The 20505-nt window shown below is 32.9% G+C and overlaps 3 protein-coding genes and 3 long non-coding RNA genes across 7 annotated transcripts in view; 5 read left to right on the top strand and 1 right to left on the bottom strand.

The window, feature by feature from the left end:
* The window catches only part of LOC149489468 (uncharacterized), a 104463-nt gene extending 87335 nt beyond the window's left edge, over positions 1-17128 (bottom strand). Inside the window, exon 1 of the long non-coding RNA XR_016318137.1 lies at positions 16058-17128. This is a non-coding gene — a long non-coding RNA (uncharacterized LOC149489468). The remainder of the gene's footprint in view (positions 1-16057) is intronic.
* LOC149489472 (uncharacterized) lies at positions 863-7132 on the top strand. The gene is made up of 3 exons (XM_089714949.1): positions 863-1082; positions 5782-6278; positions 6636-7132. Exons 1-3 carry the CDS (start codon positions 1067-1069, stop codon positions 7098-7100), a joined length of 978 nt encoding a protein of 325 aa, XP_089571075.1. The 5' UTR covers positions 863-1066; the 3' UTR covers positions 7101-7132.
* Positions 8044-9504, top strand: LOC149489471 (uncharacterized). The gene has a single exon (XM_089715016.1). The coding sequence runs from the start codon at positions 8044-8046 to the stop codon at positions 9502-9504; it is 1461 nt and encodes a 486-aa protein (XP_089571142.1).
* On the top strand, positions 10579-11851 carry LOC149489470 (mitochondrial cardiolipin hydrolase-like). Its single transcript, XM_089714947.1, has one exon. The coding sequence runs from the start codon at positions 10833-10835 to the stop codon at positions 11451-11453; it is 621 nt and encodes a 206-aa protein (XP_089571073.1). The 5' UTR covers positions 10579-10832; the 3' UTR covers positions 11454-11851.
* On the top strand, positions 13213-14322 carry LOC149489469 (uncharacterized). The gene is made up of 2 exons (XR_016318013.1): positions 13213-13790; positions 14041-14322. It is a non-coding gene; the product is annotated as an uncharacterized LOC149489469 (long non-coding RNA).
* A 620-nt stretch (positions 17129-17748) lies between the features above and the next one.
* LOC149489467 (uncharacterized) lies at positions 17749-19162 on the top strand. Of its 2 annotated transcripts, none has more exons than XR_016318011.1 (5): positions 17749-17906; positions 18199-18433; positions 18561-18632; positions 18751-18830; positions 18935-19162. It is a non-coding gene; the product is annotated as an uncharacterized LOC149489467 (long non-coding RNA). The 2 variants fall into 2 exon arrangements; XR_016318012.1 differs by lacking the exon at positions 17749-17906 and adding an exon at positions 17927-18110.
* The last annotated feature ends 1343 nt before the right edge of the window (positions 19163-20505 follow it).

The raw sequence follows: 20505 nt of genomic DNA, 5'->3' as shown, positions 1-20505 counted from the left end.
GCTATCTACTAAATAAACATATGCAGGTTAGGTAATTGACTTGCAAAATCACTCAGTCTACAAGAGTCTACCTTCGCTAAAAAATCTTTACTGTCTCAGTCTCTAGTCTACTTATACAAGAAAATGCCATACCTCGTTACAAACGAGGCATGAAGTACCTACTTAGTAAGATAATATTCTATTTCAATGTTAACATATAATCCCTATAATTTAAAAACTATTTTATATTATTAAAAGATGATCCCATAAATACAATATTTTTAGATATTTATATTACTTACTTACATTTTTTCCACATTTTTTCAACAGAAGCTATAATAACATACAATTATTATTCATAAACACAATTTGCCGCCAATTATTCCGTTGACAGATTTCATATTTTTTAAGTTAAAAAAACTTTCTACTTCCGAAATTTTCAATATAAAGCAATCAGAACCAATTACGAAGAAAGTTTATTTTAATTTACTGCTGACGGTTATAAATAATAAAAGATGACGCGGCATATTGTTTGCGTCTCCAAATTTTTTCCCGCTTTTTTATTTTTCTTTTATTCGAAGGCGGGCGCAGGAAAACCACGCCTGAATTCAATTTCAAATTAACATATAGCAACACCCACATTAGGGCTTTCGTTCTAAAACATATCCAACCTCCTTGCTTGTTAGAGTTTATTTTTCTTCAACCAGTTCGTTTTAAAGGTTGTTAAAATGACTTCTAGTGTTCTTGAAATAAGGATTAGTAAATCAGAGACGAAGTGGGCGTATTCAAAAAATTAAAACGTTATTTTTTTAAACACACATGTTGTCTTGAGGATTGCGTATCGTGCGAGCCAGATCTCGGCACAAACTTCATTAGTTCGCACATTAGAATGAGTTAGTCGAATTATTTAATTATGGTAATTCAATAAGTTGGTGAATTAATAACAATGATTAGATTCAATCGAAGTTGAACTGGACGTTAACATTTATCCAAATTGTACTCGACGTTGATTGGAAAAACGAAAAACACTTTTCATTTGATTTTGTGATATTCGAGTTTTAAGTGGGTTTAATATTTTTACACTACAATGGACGAAAATAAAGGTGAGTAATTTATTTTACAAATTACAATAGTACCTATACTGTTTGACCGATCTAATGGATTTAGAAAGTGAAAAATGGGCATTTACATTATTTTGATTTATCTTGATATCTATGACTAGCTTCCGCCCGCGGCTTCGCCCGCGTGGTGTTTTGATAAAAGGTAGCGGGTAGCCTATGTTCTTTCTCAGGGTCTAAAGATTGTCTGTGCCAAATTTCATCAAAATCGGTTGAGAGGTTTAAGCGGGAAAGCGTAACAGACAGACAGACAGAGTTACTTTCGCTGCATTTATAGGTAATATTATAGGTATTAGGGATAAATTTTATTTTACTTATTCTACCAACTACTCCTTGCTAATAGTATAGTAGTAATAATATATTATCTGTGCTTAAATTTAGATACCTAATTGGGTACCTAACCCACGCATCTAGTTAAAAAAAATGTGATTGCCTCTACCATCCTCTTTACGTTATGAAGTAAGTTTTAATGATAAACGAATCTGTAATTTGATACTAGATTGATCTAAATGAATTAAGGTACTACGGAATTTAAATATCAATTTTTTAAGAACGGCTACGCCCCCGTCACATAAAAATATAATATGTGATGTTTTACCGTGGTAAGCTTCAGCTTATTTCACTTTCTAGCTCTCTAGCAATGCAATGTCTAGACATAAAAAAACATGCTTAACTGTAATGAGACATTATGAGATGATAGAAAAACAAAAACTCTTTCTTATTTATACAATTTAGAAAGGATCTTTTTCTATATCAATTATTGCTCTATATCTTATTATTGATCTATATATCTTATTAAATATGGTTAAGCTATTTGCACGGCAGGCGGGAAGGATCCTATCAGGTTTTGATTTGTTTGCGAATGTTGATTGCGAAAATTTGCAGCATAAACGGCTGTAGGTATGTACCTATCTTTTGATTGCGAGCTTCAAGCAGCGTAGATTTTACTTAGTATTCAATATAATTTCAGCTTGATATCTCCACGCGTTCTTGAGAAAAAGGAAAGACAGAATGACAGACGGACAACGAAGTAATCCTATGGGGTTCCGTTTATGCCTTTTAAAGTTAAGAACCCTAGAAATTGCATAGATATTTAATTCTATAGGTCATAAAGATAAGCTTTATACTTAGGTATTTACCTACCTATGTAGTAGCTAGTAGGTACTTGGTACATTTAGTTACCTAGGTACACCTATACAAAATTTTCGTTTAAACTGTTTTCACATCGGTAATAGGTATCTGGTGACTGGTATAATAAAATTAACTCAAGTCGATAAAAATAACTTCTAAATATTACCATAATATTTCAGCATTGTAATGTGGATATATGGAAATGATCTTCTACTTCTAGCGAGACTTTTGTTACAAGCCTAGTATTTTCTTTCGAAATCATTATCATAAATAGTTCACAGTAGTTATCAATTTAGTAGGTAGAAACTTTTAGCAATTTTCTTTTATTGTTACAAAAGTAGGCCACGAGCTATTGCTTGGTAACAAAATAAAAAGAAGCTCTACCAGTACCTATGTGCTAGGCTAGATTCTATTCTATCTCTGTTTTTGAGTGAAAGAGAGAAGAAAAATATAACGCGTTAAATAACCAATCCTACTAATATTATAAATGCGAAAGTTTGTGAGGATGTGTGTGTGTGTGTTTGTTACTCTTTCACGCAAATTCTACTAAACCGATTACAATGAAATTTAGCATATAATATAGAGGGTAACTTATAGAATGAAAAGGTTTTATCCCAGAAATCCAACGAGAACGGGAATTATGCGGGTTTTCCTTTGAAAACGTGGGCGAAGCCGCGGGCGGAAATCTAGGGGGTAATAATTGTGCACCAAGTAGAGTAGACTATATCGCCGCTTTCCATCAGGTGCGATTGTGGTCAAACGTCTGCCTAGTGCCTATTGATTATAAAAAAATGTGTGCGTGTACTAGTGTAGGTACACACGTAAAAAGTGAAATTTCTTTATGACCTTATTTTTCAAAAAATAATTTACTATATGCAACTTTACAGAAATACGTCGAATCACGCATGGTAGGGATAAGAAAAAGATGGCGCGTAACGGAAAAATGTCACGCGTAACGAAAAAATGTTACCTACACTAAATTTTTTTCATTCACCGATAAAGAAGTTTCACTTCAAAAGTGCTTAGGTAACTTATTTGTAATAGAAATTAAACGTCGAAGATACTTAGATATTTTCGTCTCTATTCTGTTGTTTGGTATATGATTATTACTAATAATAATGGTGAAAAAAAAAACAATTTTTAATAAGCTCTATCAGCCGCAAGTCTCTGCTATAACTCTACCAATTATTGCGCTCTACAAAGCCGTCTTTTATTCCGCGAGATCGTAGTCAAGCGCAGAGCGGCGTCTTTCCAAACTATACAAGGCCAGTACGCAACGGTGTGAAACTAATCACGTATAGTTTGGAAATAACTTTTTTACAAAGTTCTTCCAATCTATACAACAGCAGTACGCAAATACTCGCGTAGTAGTATTTGCGTACTGCTGTTGTGAAGTAGTACTTTGTAGTGAAGTAAGTAAGAATAGCGCTCCAAAATATACAGCGCCAGACGCCAGTACCTACGCATGCGGACTAATCGTGTATGTTTCGGAGTGCGCTTACTCCGAAACATGGCGTCTTTCCATTGCTCGCGTTTATATTATTGTATTGCTGTTTTGAAATCTATTATTAAAATTTAAAATGCATGTGTATTGTGTATGTAATGTTGCGTACTGATCGTATAGGTATTTTTTGTATCGAGGATGCTTTTGTCTTCGTTCTCGTAGTCTTTCGACTATACTGCACGACTTACAATTGACAATAGTGCTAAAATGTAAGAATCTAATAAGTCCAGAAGAAGACGGTTGCGAGGCGACGGAGCCCCGCTTCGCGGGGCTCCTATTTTTGTGTAGTTAAAAAAAACACGAACCTAACCTATCCCATAGGTAACCCTTATATCTGTTACCTATTTATTTTTCTAAGCTTACCTAATAATATTTTTATTCCATATTTTACTGAATCAATCAAGAAGAATAAAAGTAGATAGCTGTACAAGTCTTTGATTGCCTTCTTCTTCTTCTTGCATTGATTATTTATTATTTCGCTCAAGCGTAAGTTGTGTAGTAGCACAGACTAATAATAATATACTACGTATACAATTAGTAGCTATATTTAGTTATACATATTTTGCGAACTGATCGTGTATAGTTTGGAACGAAGAAGCAAGCATCCGCGTTACAAAGTATACACGATCAGTACGCAAAATTCGTGTATATATTGTAATAACAAACTTAAAAACAGCATTACAAAGTATACACGAGCAGTTTCCTATGGTTGCGTTCTGGCTATGTATAGTTTGGAAATACGCCGCAGAGCGCATCCTTATTGATCCATACTAATATTATAAATGCGAAAGTAACCCTGTCTGTCTGTCTGTTACACAATCACGCTAAACTACCTACTTAACCAATTTTCATGAAATCTGGTATGGAGATATTTTGATACCCGAGAAAAGATATTTTAAGGCTAATTTTTATCCCGAAAAAATGACGCAATCCCGGAAATCCCACGGGAACGGGAACTATGAGGGTTTTTCTTTGACTGCGCGGGCGAAGCCGCGGGCGGAAACCTAGTTTCCAATAAAAATAACCCATTGACCACCGAGCGGCCCGATCGGGCCGAGACACAATAGATTTTCTATTGTGTCTGTGATCCGAGGACTGACGGAATAAAGAGGATAATGCTGAATTACAAATAGAAGCTCCTTAGACACATTCAAAGCAAAAAATTTGCGGCATACTTCTGCATTCAAATTTATACAGAATCACTAAAAAATAAAAAATAAATAGGAATATATTATATACCGGCCAAATTGATAACCTCCTCCTTTTTTTAAGTCGGATAAAAATACCTACTCTTTCGGCAAACCGCAGCTATATCCTAAAGTATCAAAGATCGCTAAAATCAATCGCATGTGTTGTGAAACTGATATGCCTGCGCGGGCCGCAACAATGAACCACAGAGTATCGCAGACAGACCATAAACAACTTTTAATGGAGCTTTGTGTTATTTGTTTTTAAAAGATCTAGGTGTTTTATTTTTGTATTGATGTGCAATTATGATGCACTAACTTACAACGTATAGGTATCCCTATTTAATGAAAAAAACAATATTTAAGTACCTACGAAACTTTTCTTGTCCGGTCATTGTGTCCGGTCCGGTTATTTCAAACAAAACAAAATTAAATAATTAGCATATAAGAAACTTAAACGGACAACTTACGGACAGCAAAGTTATCGGGTTCCGTTTTTATATCGTGTGGTTCTTCGGATAGGAACTCTAAAAAGTATATGTAGGTACCTATTTAGTTTAAGCTATAATTAATAATTATATTTAACAAGATACGGAGCTTACTACGCACTACGCAGGATTTACTCAATTTCATGAATATTACCGTCGATTGATAGAAACTGAAAAAGTATTGGGTTATCTTTTTTAAGAAAAAATAAAACATTAAGGGTAGGAGTTATCATCGTCGCGCAATAATGAAAATATGTATATAGGCGAAAAAGAATCCAGATAACTATGTCGATAATGCTGAAACGATCGTTGATGACAAAAAAATATTTAAGTTACCTATAATCTATATTAAATTAATATAACAATCTTTTCAGACGCGCACCACGGTAGCCGCCAAAACTTACCTGTAAAGCATTGCGAACCAAAAATTGCTCAGATAAACTATAACACCAACACACACCCAGAAAACAACAATTTGCTACATATGATAAAATGTCATGAAGATAGCTTACTGCGCCTTCACCACCTTACAGCGGGCAGACAGATAAATAACTACGAAGCACCAAATCAATACGATTTATCATGGTACCAGAAAGATTTACAACGTCAATACATCAAGCCAATGGACTATGTGACCTACGAGGATATGAGGAGAAAGTTCGATGAAGCCAAGAACACAAAAGAAAATAAAGAATCAGAAGAAGACAAAGACTCGAAAGATGAGAGAAAGAAGCCCAGAAGGAACAGAACTACGTTTACAAGCCAGCAATTGGCAGCCCTTGAAAAGGTGTTTGAGAAGACTCACTATCCTGATGCTTTTGTGCGGGAAGATTTGGCGTCTAGGGTCAATTTAACTGAAGCTAGAGTGCAGGTTTGTTACTTTTCGTTATTCTTTAAAGTTGTAATTTTTTAAATAAACGGACTAAGCTTTTTTCATGGTATGTACCATACCAATAATTATAAGCATTCAGATTAATTGTAATGGATGGATAATATATCTTATCTTATCACTACAAAGTAAAAAATTATTGTACCGATTTTCGCGGGCGGAAAGCTGTAAGTAGTAGGAAAGTAGATTATTGAAGTAAAATTATTATAATATTGAAATATTTTTTGTTTATTTAGTGTTAGTTCTCGGTATACTACCATATAAATTGTGTAAATGTTACTTTTTCGAATAAATGTATTGAATGTGAACCTGTGTTAATTTTACAATATTTTTGAACAGGTTTGGTTTCAAAATAGACGAGCAAAGTTCAGGCGCAACGAAAGATCGGCTCTTTCAACCCACAGGAGTTCAACAAGTCAGAGTTCCCCGGAGCCTCTACCAGTACCCATTGGAATACCTCAATCCGATAACAGACAGGATACCATCAATCGTACAAAAGAACCTTGGCTGCACCACTTTCAAACAAACAATCTTAATTTTAATCTAGGTCTCCCCATAACAAACTCTGGGATATATCAGAACGACTATTCCTTGATGATGCAAAATGTTAATAATAGACAATATGTGCCCAATAATACGCTTATGGGTCAGAGTATGAGTAATTATGGTAATGCGACGGAAAATACTTATGGATCTTGTGCTCTCATGGGCTATGGTGGATCACTTCAGCCGCATCACAGTTCATATAATCTAAACTTACGGCTTCGTCCGCACGATTTTAGTATAAATAACATAACTTTATAGTATATAGTTAAGTTATACCTACATTAAATGCTTTGTAGACCAATTAAGTTTTATTATTATACCTTAGAAGTTATAACTCCAATGGAATATAATTTCTTACAAGTCAATAACTGCGTTAAAAACAACCGACTTCAAACTTGCACTTGCAACATTTATAAATACAGACAAAAATGCTCATAAAATAAAAACTACTGGGCCTATCCGAATAAAATTTTTATGGGACCAATTCGACACCATCCCGCATCGAACAAAAAAAGAATCACGTAAATCGGTTCAGAAACCACGGAGTAATCGGTGTACATATACATAAAAAAAAAAAAAAAAAAAAAACATACCGGCCGAATTGATAACCTCCTCCTTTTTTTTGAAGTCGGTTAAAAAATGTGCACGTTGAGAGTAAAATTTTAAGGTCACGCCATGGCAATACCGTCATGTCATGGAGTAAGGCGACAATTTTGGTATCTTTGAATTTTGCCAAAGCAGTTTCACCTCTGACACGTGTGATCGGCACACACGATCCTTTTTTTCTATTTTTAGCTCTTTTTTCCACAGTAAATAGAATCTTTTGTTTTTATACATTTCTCTCGTTCGAACGTCTTTTCGCAAAAAAAATATTTCCGTAGTCAACAATATCGAAAAAAATGTTTTAATGTCAATGTCACGTGTCAAACATGAAAGTCCGCGAAGTGAAAGGTCTGTCAAGTCACAAGTGGAAAAAAAGCGCGGGAATCTTCGAACGAGCCGGGTGTAATTTTTGAAATTTAATTTGAAAAAAATTTAAATTAATGTTCAATTGAGTTTGGCTTTGTATATATCTTTTGTTTCTTATATATAAACTTGTAAATTAGTGTAGTTAGTAGTTTTTTTTATTGGTAAGTCTATTTTATTCTGATTTATAGTATGTAAAAAAAATTTTTGCTCTTAAATTTTGGCGGGCTGATCGATGAACGATCCTCCCGACCCTATAGCTTCAGGACCAAGTTTCCAACTTGGTCCTGAAGTAGCTAGTTACATTACGGTTCCAAGTATAGAATGTGAAAACGATTTTGCATTAAAAAATTGTTGGGTGGAAAGCACTCCTAAAAAACGCAGGCTAAGGAAACAGGACAGTGATAGCGCTGAGCCTAATAAAAAGTCCAATTCTGATGTTACTTTTAATGAATCCTATAAGAATGATAATAATAATATGAATGAACAATCGGCTTTACCAAATTTACGTTCAGAATACCTATCTACTGACTCCTTCCCTTATATTGTTCATGTTCAGCGTACAGAGTCATCACCTGGCGATGGAACAACATTGCATCCCATTACTTTTGGTCGATTCTTAAAAAATAACAATATTAAAAATATAGTATCTGGTAGTGTTAAAAAAATAGGGAGAAATCGTTGTATTGTAGCATTTTCAACGCCAAAGGATGCTAATGATTTTATTAAAAATAAAAATTTAGAATTAAATAAGCTAAGTGCAAAAATACCAACATTTAACATAAGTCGCATTGGTATTGTTAAAGGAATACCTTCTGAATGGTCCCAAGAGGAAATAATAGAAAATATTTCAACTCCAGCTGGCTGTGGAAAAATTATAAAAGTTAGAAGGATCAATTATAAGGTTATTATTGATGGTTCCATATCTTGGAGACCAACACAATCTGTTGTTCTTACATTTGACGGTCAAGTTCTTCCTGAACGTGTGTATGCCTGTTATAACTCTCTGCCAGTTAATCTTTACATTTTCCCTACCATCCAATGTTTTCAATGCTGTAGATATGGTCATACTAAAAATATATGTCGTTCCAAACCCAGATGTTATAAGTGTGGTCAAGATCATTCTGGCGACACTTGTACAGTCGAAGAAGATTGTGCATCATGTTTGTTATGTGCAGGCTTCCATTTCGCAACTAATAAAATCTGTCCAGAATTTAAACGCCAAAAGGATATTAAAATAAGTATGTCTGAAAAAAATATATCTTACGGGGAAGCAAGTAAACTTTACCCAAATGTATCAAAGTCTTATGGGGATGTATTAATGTCTTCATCTGCTTATTCAACCACAAATAGATTGAATGTAAATAGTTCAAATTCATCCTACAAAAAGACTTATTTTTTAAAACCAAAATTGCCTCCTAAGACTAATAAGGGTTTTGATAAAAATGCTCATAATGATATTATTAGGGAAGCTCAGATTCCTACGCCTGAAAATGGCTGCGGTTATCAAGTAGCCCCTAATGAATCTGAAACTTCCCAGATAATGGATATAATTACTTTACTTATCAACACTCTATTGAAAAATAACACCCTGAAACCGTCCAACGTTGCCACTTTACATAAAGTAATTGATAGTTTATTTAGTAATCATGGATTCCAAAATAATACAGTGGAACTGCAGAAGCGTGATACCTAAAAAGTCATATCTAATTCACATAAGCACAATCCTTTTTTAATTGCTCTAAATGAGACTTGGCCGTATATATTATATTACTCTATGGACTTGGTTATAACCAAATCTCTTCTTTCGAATTCCAGGATTATGTTTGTATTGTGTTTGTATTCGTGATGACAGAATTGATGGGTATGGTGGTGCTGACTGCTGCCATACTTATTAAAAAGTCAATACAATTTAAACGTCTAATATTACCAGCGCACAATAATAAATATGTAAATAGTGTTGGCATTAGTTTTAAAAATATTTCAATCATTTCAATTTATATATCCACGGAAATGATAGGGCTGATAGCTTGGCCAAGGATGCAGTGCAGTGTAGAGATATGTAATATGTATCCATACATTAACTGCTCTCATGATCTCTTAACATTACCGAAACGATTTCTCTTTGAAGCGTGGAATACGGTCTACGGTGGACAGATACAGCATAAGGGAAGGAATTACTATAGAATTCAACCGGTAATCCCCATAAAACCTTGGTTTGTTGGTGTTGAAGCAAATAAATTAGTTATATCTACAATAAGTCGCATGAGAATAGGACATATGTGTATTCCTAGTCATTTAGCCAAATAGGCGTATTAAATAGTGAAGTTTGCGAGTGTGGAGAGGATGAGGGAAATATAGACAACATATTTTTCTCTTGCTCTTTATACGATCATTCTTCCTTTTATAATTCATATTAATTTCTTCAAATGTTCCTCTTCCTACTCGTATGTCATATCTATTTATGTATCCTAAAAAATATTATAATAATATATCTACTTTTATATTTAAGAATAATGTCAAATTGTAATGTTTTTTAGTTTATATTTAATCTATTTAGTTTATGTAAATAATATGTAATATTATAATGTAACTTGTATTAATTTTGGCCTAACTCTTCTGCCTGATCACCTTGAAAAATATCGTACTATCATATTTTCCCGTGTATGGATTCCCTACCTTTTACTTGACACTGGCAAATAGTTTTAGCTTCTTGCCATAACAGAAAAAAAAAAAAAAAAAAAAGTCACAAGTGTCAGAGTCAGACTATCTGTCACTGAACTCGCTGATACAAAAATGTGTATCAGTGGAGGTATTGATAAATAAAATTTATTTCATAACACAAATAGTAAAAGAACAGTAATGTTTAAGACAAAGAGCTGTTGATAACTGCATAACATGTGAAAATATAGAATGTGTGAGTGGAATATAGTTTAAAATGAAGTAATTTTCTCATATGTAAATACAACCGTAGCGGTAGAATTTTAGTTTAAAATATTACAATTTCCATATATAAACGACACAATGAGTGTAACCAAAACATTAATAATAACATTATCTCTCGTACTCGCCTCTCATGCTGCCTTTAAATATTTATATAAAAGGAAACCAAAGAAACGAAAGGAAATCAATGACGTTATAATGTTCTCTAATAAAAGTAGCGATCTCAAGCCTAGTAAGTATCTTAAACACCAAACAACGGAAAACATAGAAAGATTACTTCAATACTTGAACCGGCCTAGGCAGAGCTTGGATATTTGCATGTATGTGTTGACTAATACAGATATTACCAATGCGGTGCTAAAGCAACATTATCGAGGTGTTAAAGTTCGTGTTATCGTCGATCCTGATATGGCCTTTACATCTGGATCTACAGTGAAGCGGCTAGAGAAGCAAGGTGTTCCTGTACGCTGGATGAAATCAACAGATATAATGCACAATAAATTCTGTATTATCGATGCTCTTGGAGGCGAAGAACTTACTCCGTTTGTTATGACAGGTTCTTTAAATTGGACTACACAAGCATTATACAGGAATTGGGAAAATTTGTTGATTACATCACAGAGAGACATTGTGGAGCAATATAGTAAAGAATTTGAGAGGCTCTGGCAGGAATTCAGGCCAATCGTTAGGATTGGAAAATAGCATTGCACTTATCTATAAGTATGTGCACAATTGTCTTATTATCAGACTTAAGTGATAATAAAAGTAAAATATTAGATATTAATAGAGACAATTATTGATTTTTTAAGATATTTTATCAGTTTTTATTTTTGAGTACATTTATCTTGTAATAAAAGGCAAATTGCACCTATAAAATTGCTTATCAATATTTGGTTTTGTATGTAAAACAATAATCATTTTCTCTAAATTCTAAATTTTAATTGTTACTAACTAATAAGCAATGTGAATTGTGATATTACAATTTAAAAATTTGTTAATTACGGTGAAATTGAGATTAATAATAGATATTTAGTAAAAATGTTTAAAACTGTAGTTCTAATAAATATTTCTTAGTTTATTTAATAAAACTTTAATGCTCTTTATAATTTTGTTTTTAATTGATTCCTTTGAATTTTGTTGTTTTGATGTGAAACATCTATAGGCTCACTTGTAAACCGAATTGCTGACGTGGCGACGCTTGCCATGGCGACGGGTCGCCACGCTATACACATCTATAGGCTCACTTGTAAACCGAACCATGTTTCACATCTGCCAGGCGTCCCATGACGGCTCACATTTTTTCATTTTCTATTTCAATTACATAATATAATATATAACGGGTGATTTTTTAAGAGGTATAGGATTTGATTTTCAAAAAAAACACAAAAAACTTGAAAATGTTGATGTAATCTATAATGGAATTGATAAAACGATCAATATAATTTAATGTTTGAAGATGATTTCATGCAAATGATGGCCACGGCTCCGGTTTAGATGGCCCATTCGCATTTCGGCACACTCTCTACAACATATCGGCCGGTATATCACGAATACTTAAATGCTTCAATATTGGCTACCAGTGCGTCAATCGTTGCTGGTTTATCCCTGTAGGCATAAGAAATAGTCCAAAGACGTTTGATCACGCGATCTAGGCGGCCAATCGACGGGCCCAAAACGTGAGATAAACTGTTCGCCGAAGACGGCTCTCAATTGGGCTATTGTTTCGCGTGCCGTGTGGTATGTGGCACCGTCTTTTTGAAACCACGTGTGAGGCATGTCCAATTCTTCCATTTTGGGCAAAAAAAAAATAAAATCGCCAATCGATGAAGTGCATCGCGCACTTCTTAACCGACTTCACACTCTCTTAACCGAGCATGCATTTTGATAGTAAAATTCAATAATTTGCAAGCGTTGTTCGTTCGTAAGTCGATTCATGGTTAAATTATAGACCAAACTGAACAAGTTTGATAAAGACACAAGACACGATTCACGCGTGATCTATCAAAAACAGTATTGCCAAAAAGAAACCAGCAAAAAAATCACCCTTTACATACATAATAATATGGTAAACACTAAACTGTGTATTTATGAATGTTTATACCTTAGATTAAAAATTGGTAATATATGAATATTATATATTATATATTATTGGTAATATATGAATATTATATATGATAATATACTATTAATTGATAATATCAAAGCCACAAAATATACACCAGTGCAAACTTAGCACCCCATCTATGGAATTTTGGGTCGAAAATGACCTTGATCGTTAGGTCCCCGTTAGGTCCTTTAAGGTCCACCAATTTTTTCGTTAGGTCCCCTTTAGTTTTTTTTTAAATAATTTTTTAAATTTTAGGTATAAAAAAATTACACTTTAGCACCCCATCCATAGAATTTTGGGTCAAAAATGACCTTAATCTATAGGTCTTCGTTAGGTCCTATAAAGTCCCACAATTTTTTCGTTAGGTCCCCTTTAGTTTTTTTTTAAATATTTTTTTTTTAATTTTGGGTATAAAAAAATTACACTTTAGCACCTCATCCATATCAAAATTGGCGAATTTTATCAAAATCGTATTCTTTACCGTTAGGTCCGTATAGGTCCATCATTGAAATTGTTAAATTATTTATTTTATTAAAATCTATATATTTATAAGAAAGTCGTGTTAGTTACTCCACTTATAACTCAAGAACGGCTGAACCGATTTAGCTGAAAATTGGCAGGGAGGTAGTTTAGAGCCAGGAGAAGGATATAGGATACTAAATATGTACCACGGGCGAAGCCGGGGCACTAGTTATAAAATAATTGAAACCTGCGCATGCGCCTTAGAGCATTAAGACATGCGCACATCATACATAAACAGCGCGAAATTTAAATTGGTATCGTTTCATTTATTAAATCAATAAATAAATCTATACTAGTCACGTCTGGTTCGAAAGATGAGACTGGCTTTTTATTTCGAAAATTTATTTGGCAACACTTAACAGTTAACTGTCATTAAAACCTGAGTTGTTGATGTGTCAAAGCTTGTCAAAGTGATTTTATTTTCTGCGATTTTAGCTTAGGATTTTAGTGATTTCTAATAATTGAAAACTGAGTTGAAAACATGACGAAAACTTTAAACTATGATTAATAAATTTAAAAAGAAACAATTTGAAAGAGATGTAGTTTTCAAGGAAAAACACACAGTGTGACTTGATATTTTGATACTTTTCATCTTGATTGCATTGCACATTATATGATTTGTTTAATATTATTATTATTATTTTGCATGGATGATACCAGTAATCCAGTTATAAACTATTAAAGCAACAATATAAAATTGAACGATCTGTCCGTTCAAAATGTTTAAAGACACAAAATCAGTATCTCAACGAGATTTCTTCTATGACCGAACCATGTTATTCATGTTGAAGAGCAGTACAAAAAAAACAAGATGGAATAACTGCAGAAATGGAAGAGTTAATGATGTCAGAGATAATGATAGTGATTCTTATTCTTTATTCGCGGCTGAACGCGGCTTTTAGATTTAATATGATTATATTGATTAAACAAAATTTAATTGTATTTTATTATGTTTTTTATTACTTTCACTAGCTGTTCTTTTTTTTATCTGTATCAGATAACTGTACCAGATTACATATATATAATATTATATAGATGAAGAGTTTGTAGAGGTTGTTAATCTCTCAAAAAAACAAAGCTCGTAATAATAAATTAAAGTATCAAAACTTTATTTCCAACTATAACCTAAGTTACCATGAGAGCGTTTTCACATTATCCGATCCGATATCGGATATCGGAAGCCGATAGCCGATATCCGATATCGGAGGGAAGTAAAATGTATGAAATATGTGCCTGTCTTTCACATTGTCCGGTCCGATATCGGATATCGGAGCCGACACCGATATTCCCAGTGGCTATCGGACGATAATGTTCAGTGTTGCCAACTCAATTTTCGAAAAGGCAGTATACCAACAGCAAAAAAGCACTTGTTTGTGTATTTTCAGTCTTATAGGGCGCTCAATCTTTAAAAAAATTCTTTGCTTTTAACCTAAAACCCTTTCTATTAAAAGAAACCTTTTTTTATTAAGAAAACACACATTTAAGTATTTATAGGCATTTAAAATACGATTTATACGGCAGGTATTTTTATTTGCCGTATTAAAATATACGACAATTGGCTGAACTGAAGTAAACAAAAATATATTGCGTTCTTAAATTCAAATATCTATCTTCGAAAACATTAGTGTCTATCATCTTTATTTTATCTCATTCTGCCTCGCTCCTCCTCCTACTCGGATGTTGGTTGTGCTGTTTATTGTATTGTTGTCATTGAGTGCTTTGTTTTTAACCGACTTCAAAAAAAGGAGGAGATTACACCGATTTTATTTTTATTTTGAATTTACAACAAAGAATACAAAGTTTGAAAACCCTTAATTCTAAAATAATTGTTTATGACAATAAAATAATTTATGTATCTTTACTTACATGAAATTACAACAATCATATTACAAATATATTTGAACGAGTGACAATATTATTTTAGGATAATAAAGTGTAATAAGAAAAAGAAAAGAAAATGTGAACAAAGATTGTATCACTTAATAAATTTATCATAGGTACTACATGAACTTTTATAAATGTATGTAGTGAAAAAATGACTAAATGACTAGGTACGTCTTGCTAAAAATACATGTAATAGATTTTGAAAGGTATTTACTAATATGTATTACCATAGACAAATATAAATTATATTCGTCCATGGTATTACTAAAACTATTAACTAATACTAGGTTGTAGTAGGTAGTGATATAAATTTATTTAATTTATAATGTGTTAACATAAGTATATTATGACTGTTATACAAATGACCGATATCAAAACTATTTAGTAAATAGCACATCTAAATAATATGCAGTAATTTGTGATATCAAATCTTTTTTTACAATTTACTTTTCTTTTTTGAAGTTGTTTTTCTTTATCGTAGTTATTTTTAATGTACATGTACAACTATGATTTTTATCATTTGATTTTTTTTAATTATACCTTTTTTTATCAACTGGCAATTTAGTTTAGTTTTCTCTAAAAATTTCTGGCAACACTCATGATGATATCGGAACGATTTTATCGGACAATGTGAAAGGGCAAATTGTATCCGATATCGGATATCGGCTATCGGCGTCCGATATCCGATATCGGATCGGATAATGTGAAAACGCTCTTATAGGTTACCTTAATATGATGATTTTTTGAATTTGCCGCCTTTTCCAGTCTTATCTTTCGTTAGCCGGACTATCACCACAGTATCACCATATTTCCTACAGTATGGCGACGAATGTACTTGTGCAGAGAAACGGAGGGGAACTGGCGGGGGGTCGGGCGACGCGGGCCGCTTAATGCAATCACGCTGAGTTTGCATTAACTATCGCGAAAGGACGACGCAGTCGTATTTTTTGTGTAATAATTTTATTATACATAGGTACTTACATATTCTATTATGGCGCGCAAAAACTGTTCCGTTTACGGATGTAAATCTACATTGAAATCCCAGAAGGAAACAATATTTCAGAAAGATTGTATTAATAATTGTATCTGTTGAATTAAAATCAAAGCTATGTATATGTTGTCCTCATTATTTTCTAATCAGATTGTACATCCCAATGCGAATGCATTACTTCTTAAATGGTATAATATACAATTAAGAACATCCAAAAATAAAGTGTCCACGTAAATAATATTTAGCAGTGCAATATCTGTAATTATATATTTATGAACAAATGATTACATCAGATTTAATAATCGCAATTATTTTGAATGTACATATGAATAAATGATTTCATCATAATATTAATAATCACAATTGTTTTATTTCCCATTTGTTGCAACCCTAGCGTATTTTCGTGTGGCAGCGTAAGTACCTACGCTGGCGGCGGCATCGCGCGACATCAAAGGCGTTTCCTTACTGTAGGAAATAATATTGTAATACTGTGCTATCACTATCATTATTATATTATACATAGTATAAAACAAAGTCGCTTTCTCTGTCCCTATGTCCCTTTGTACGCTTAAATCTTTGAAACTACGCAACGGATTTTGATGCAGTTTCTTTTAATAGATAGAGTGATTCAAGAGGAAGGTTTATATGTATAATAACATCCATTAAATAGTGGAGAAGTACTGCTATTTTTGAGGTTTCTAATGTGATGTCGTAAAAAATTACCAGCCTTACTTATAAAAACTGACTGATCTGTTGCATAAACACCTCTCAGTTAAATAACTCTCAACTCCTTAAACAATGATTAAAATAATCTTAGGTACTTATAAACCTATCTCAGCAGTCTCTCAACTAAGTTACGTCAATATATGTATTTTTTTCTATTGTAGAGCCATTTTAATAGGCAACATTTGACAGTTCAACAAAATTCAACAACGTAACCTAGTAACCACGACATAGAATAACATGATATATCGTTTTGTGATCGTTTTGTTAGAACTGCACATTTGTTTAACTTTTTTCAATTACGATTACATATTTATAATAATAATGACCGATACAAGTAATTTTATGATTTGATTTTACTGATAAACCATTCTAAACATAATAAACAAATTCTGATTTAAAGAATTGACGTCGCTACAATTTTGTGTCAATAAACCTTTTTTCTTTTTAAATACCAGAGACGTTACTCTAAAAATCGAAATCTGACATCTAGAATCGAATGCATTGATTACTTGGGAATAAAAATTATCATAAATTATTGACATGTGTTTCAAGTTCGATTGACAAATGTTTCAAGTCCGTATCGATTAATTCACTTTAATCGATGTTTTTAAGCAGGTTACCACCCTATGAAAATAAAATTGATAGACGTCAAATGTTGCCTATTAAATTGGCTCTACTATAGTAACATTATCGAAATAAAACCCGCTATTCACGTAAAACTTGACTAAAAATGTACTTTTTGACAAATATGAATGGTAGACTTTATTTTGTATGACGTTTAACTGACAGGATATTGATAACTTTCAAATTTCAAACATTTGTACAGATTTGAGATTTTTGATAAATTCAAATTCAGTTTTAATTTAAAATGAGTTCAATGATCAATAAACGTTCTCGTTCGACGAATTGGAGTGAGGAGGATAAGGTACGTAATGTACACAAGAAATCTAATAGAATGTACTTATTTCCTTACATGTTTTAATGCTTATTAATAAATATATATTGCTCTTTAGAAAGTGCTTCGAAAATAATTAGTGCTCGAGCGAGCACATATTATATTAGAGAATAAGGATACGTCGACTAATACAAATACAGCAAAAAAACTTGCATGGGAAGATGTTTTGTCTTGGTTATTTTAGTTTTACTTATTCTAACAGTTTCTTGTATTTAATAAATTGTTACAGTGTAATAACATTATTATTGTATTTATATTTCAGTTATAATATCATTTCACTCCATAAAAGGGACTTAAGCCAAATACAAAATCAGTGGAGGAATTTGAAGAAAGCTAAGGCTTCGGAACACAAATTTAGAACGGCAAGAAACATGACAGGCGGGGGACCTCCGCCACCAAGTCCTCCGCCTGAAGATCAAGAGCTTATAGCAGCTCTTCCTAATGAGTTTGTGGTTGATAACAATCCTTTCGATAGCGATGCAACACATGGCCAACAGGTTTATATTTTTTACATTTTCTACTGCTATTATTCCTTAATTTGGAATATCCATTAAGGGATAATAGCGCTATGCATATATAGTTTTTTATTGTGAGATTGAGTAATTATATTTTATATATTTATAGGAAGTTACTAAGGAGTCTGCTGATGATACATTGAAATTGAATGAAAATGATGAAAGCACTGCACATGCATAGGTAATCATATTATATAATAATTTGTATAATATTTTTATCAGTTATGTTATACAAAAATATCAGTATTATAAATAAAATTTATATTATTTTAAAATAATTATTATTTTTTTATTTTTAGCCTGAATTGCCAAATTTCTCCACTGAATTGCCACGTATAAATCCTACACATCATATTTTCAAAGCTAAACCAAAAAAAACGTAAGTATGTAATGTTGAAAATAGAATTTCATGAAATTTCCTGTGCTTATTGTTCAGCTGTGATTTATGTGAAATAATGTTTAATGTTTATGTTATTTTTACAGTGGGAAATCAAATTCCAATTACGAGCATCAATTATTCCTCCTTGCAAAAAAAAGCAGGGAGGAATTAATGAAGCAACAACAAGAGTTGCATCTATTAAGAATAGAGCAAGAGAGGGAGCTTCACCTATTAAGAATAGAACAAGAGAGGGAGCTTCACGAGAAGAAGCTCCAAATACTTGCATTAGAGGAGGAATATTTAAAAAAAATAAATTTTGAAAAATAATAAAATATGGTTTTTATTGATTAAAATAAGTTTCAATATAAATGGCCCTGTTTATATTTTCGTCTTCATCTTCTATATTATCAGGGATAGTTGGATCGATTAATAATTGATTTTCAAGGCCTGAAGGATCTAGAAAAATACAAAATAAAGAATTAAAATATGCTTATTTTTTATGTATTGGCATTATTAAATATACTTTGTTTACATATTAGTTTGCACAAATACCTTGATTTAAAATAGACTCATTAAAGAGTATTGCTAAATTGTGCAAAACTGCACAAGCAACAATAGTGGTCTTGATCACTTGCAGAGACCCTCGCATTGTTTCGTTGAGTATGCGGAATCTTTGCTTCCACACCCCAAAGCAACGCTCTACAGTATTCCTCGTTCGTATGTGACTCAGGTTGTACCTTTCTTCTGCCTGTGTCCTTGGTCTTAATATTGGTGTTAGAAGATGCGAAGTACAAGGATACCCGCTATCTCCAATCAGCTTCCCATGAAATTCATTCTCCTCAAACCTCCGCTTTATTGAGCTTTCTCTATATATGCGGGAATCATGTGTACTTCCTCTCCAGTGACACACAATATCGCAGATTTTAAGGTCAGAGTCACATACTACCTGTAATTATTGTCATCAATATTATTATAAATTAGAAACACATAATAGCACACATAACAATGAAAATTTATTACTTTAAATACACTATGATCAAACTAAAATGTTATTGTACAATGTTCATACTTGAGTGTTAATGGAGTAATGTCCCTTCCTATTAACATAGTACTGTCCAGCCTCTCCACTCACTTTGCGTATCTTAATATGAGTGCAATCTATTGCACCAATGATACGCTTCATCCCGCATATTATGGCCTCAAATTTCCTAATTGCTTTGGCTTCCTCGGTTGAGTTCGACGGCATATTAATATAACGCGAACTTTTAGAAGCTAACGCAATAGCAACATTTCGGGACAAACGGGAAAGTGTCTGTTGACTCATTCTGTGAATGTCAGCACAATCTTCTTGGATCTGTAATGTAATAGATCGTTATACAGGCTTTTCTATTGTATATATCCAAAACTAGAGCACAAGTCACATCTACCTCATGCCGGCCCCAATATCGAATAACTGCCATCACTTGCAGTTCCACTGGAATACCGCCCCCTCGAGTGTCCACGCGAAGGTCATCCCGAATCAAATTAATGATTTGTTGCATGTTATTCTTTCCGAATCTATACCTCGACCGTAGTGTGGCCCTGTGGCCGCTACAAAAAATATATTGACACCATAGATTGACACTAATACCAGGTTATTTTAATTCTAGGTTGAAAAGTAGGTTTTTAATAAATA

The sequence above is a fragment of the Colias philodice genome, chromosome 3, assembly GCF_061535455.1.
Source record: "Colias philodice isolate Cphi_HAF_F1 chromosome 3, ilColPhil1 Martin Lab GWU primary, whole genome shotgun sequence".
In the NCBI taxonomy this organism is placed as follows: domain Eukaryota; kingdom Metazoa; phylum Arthropoda; class Insecta; order Lepidoptera; family Pieridae; genus Colias; species Colias philodice.
Note: the sequence above shows the minus strand (reverse complement) of the source record. Positions and strands in the feature narration are given on the sequence as shown.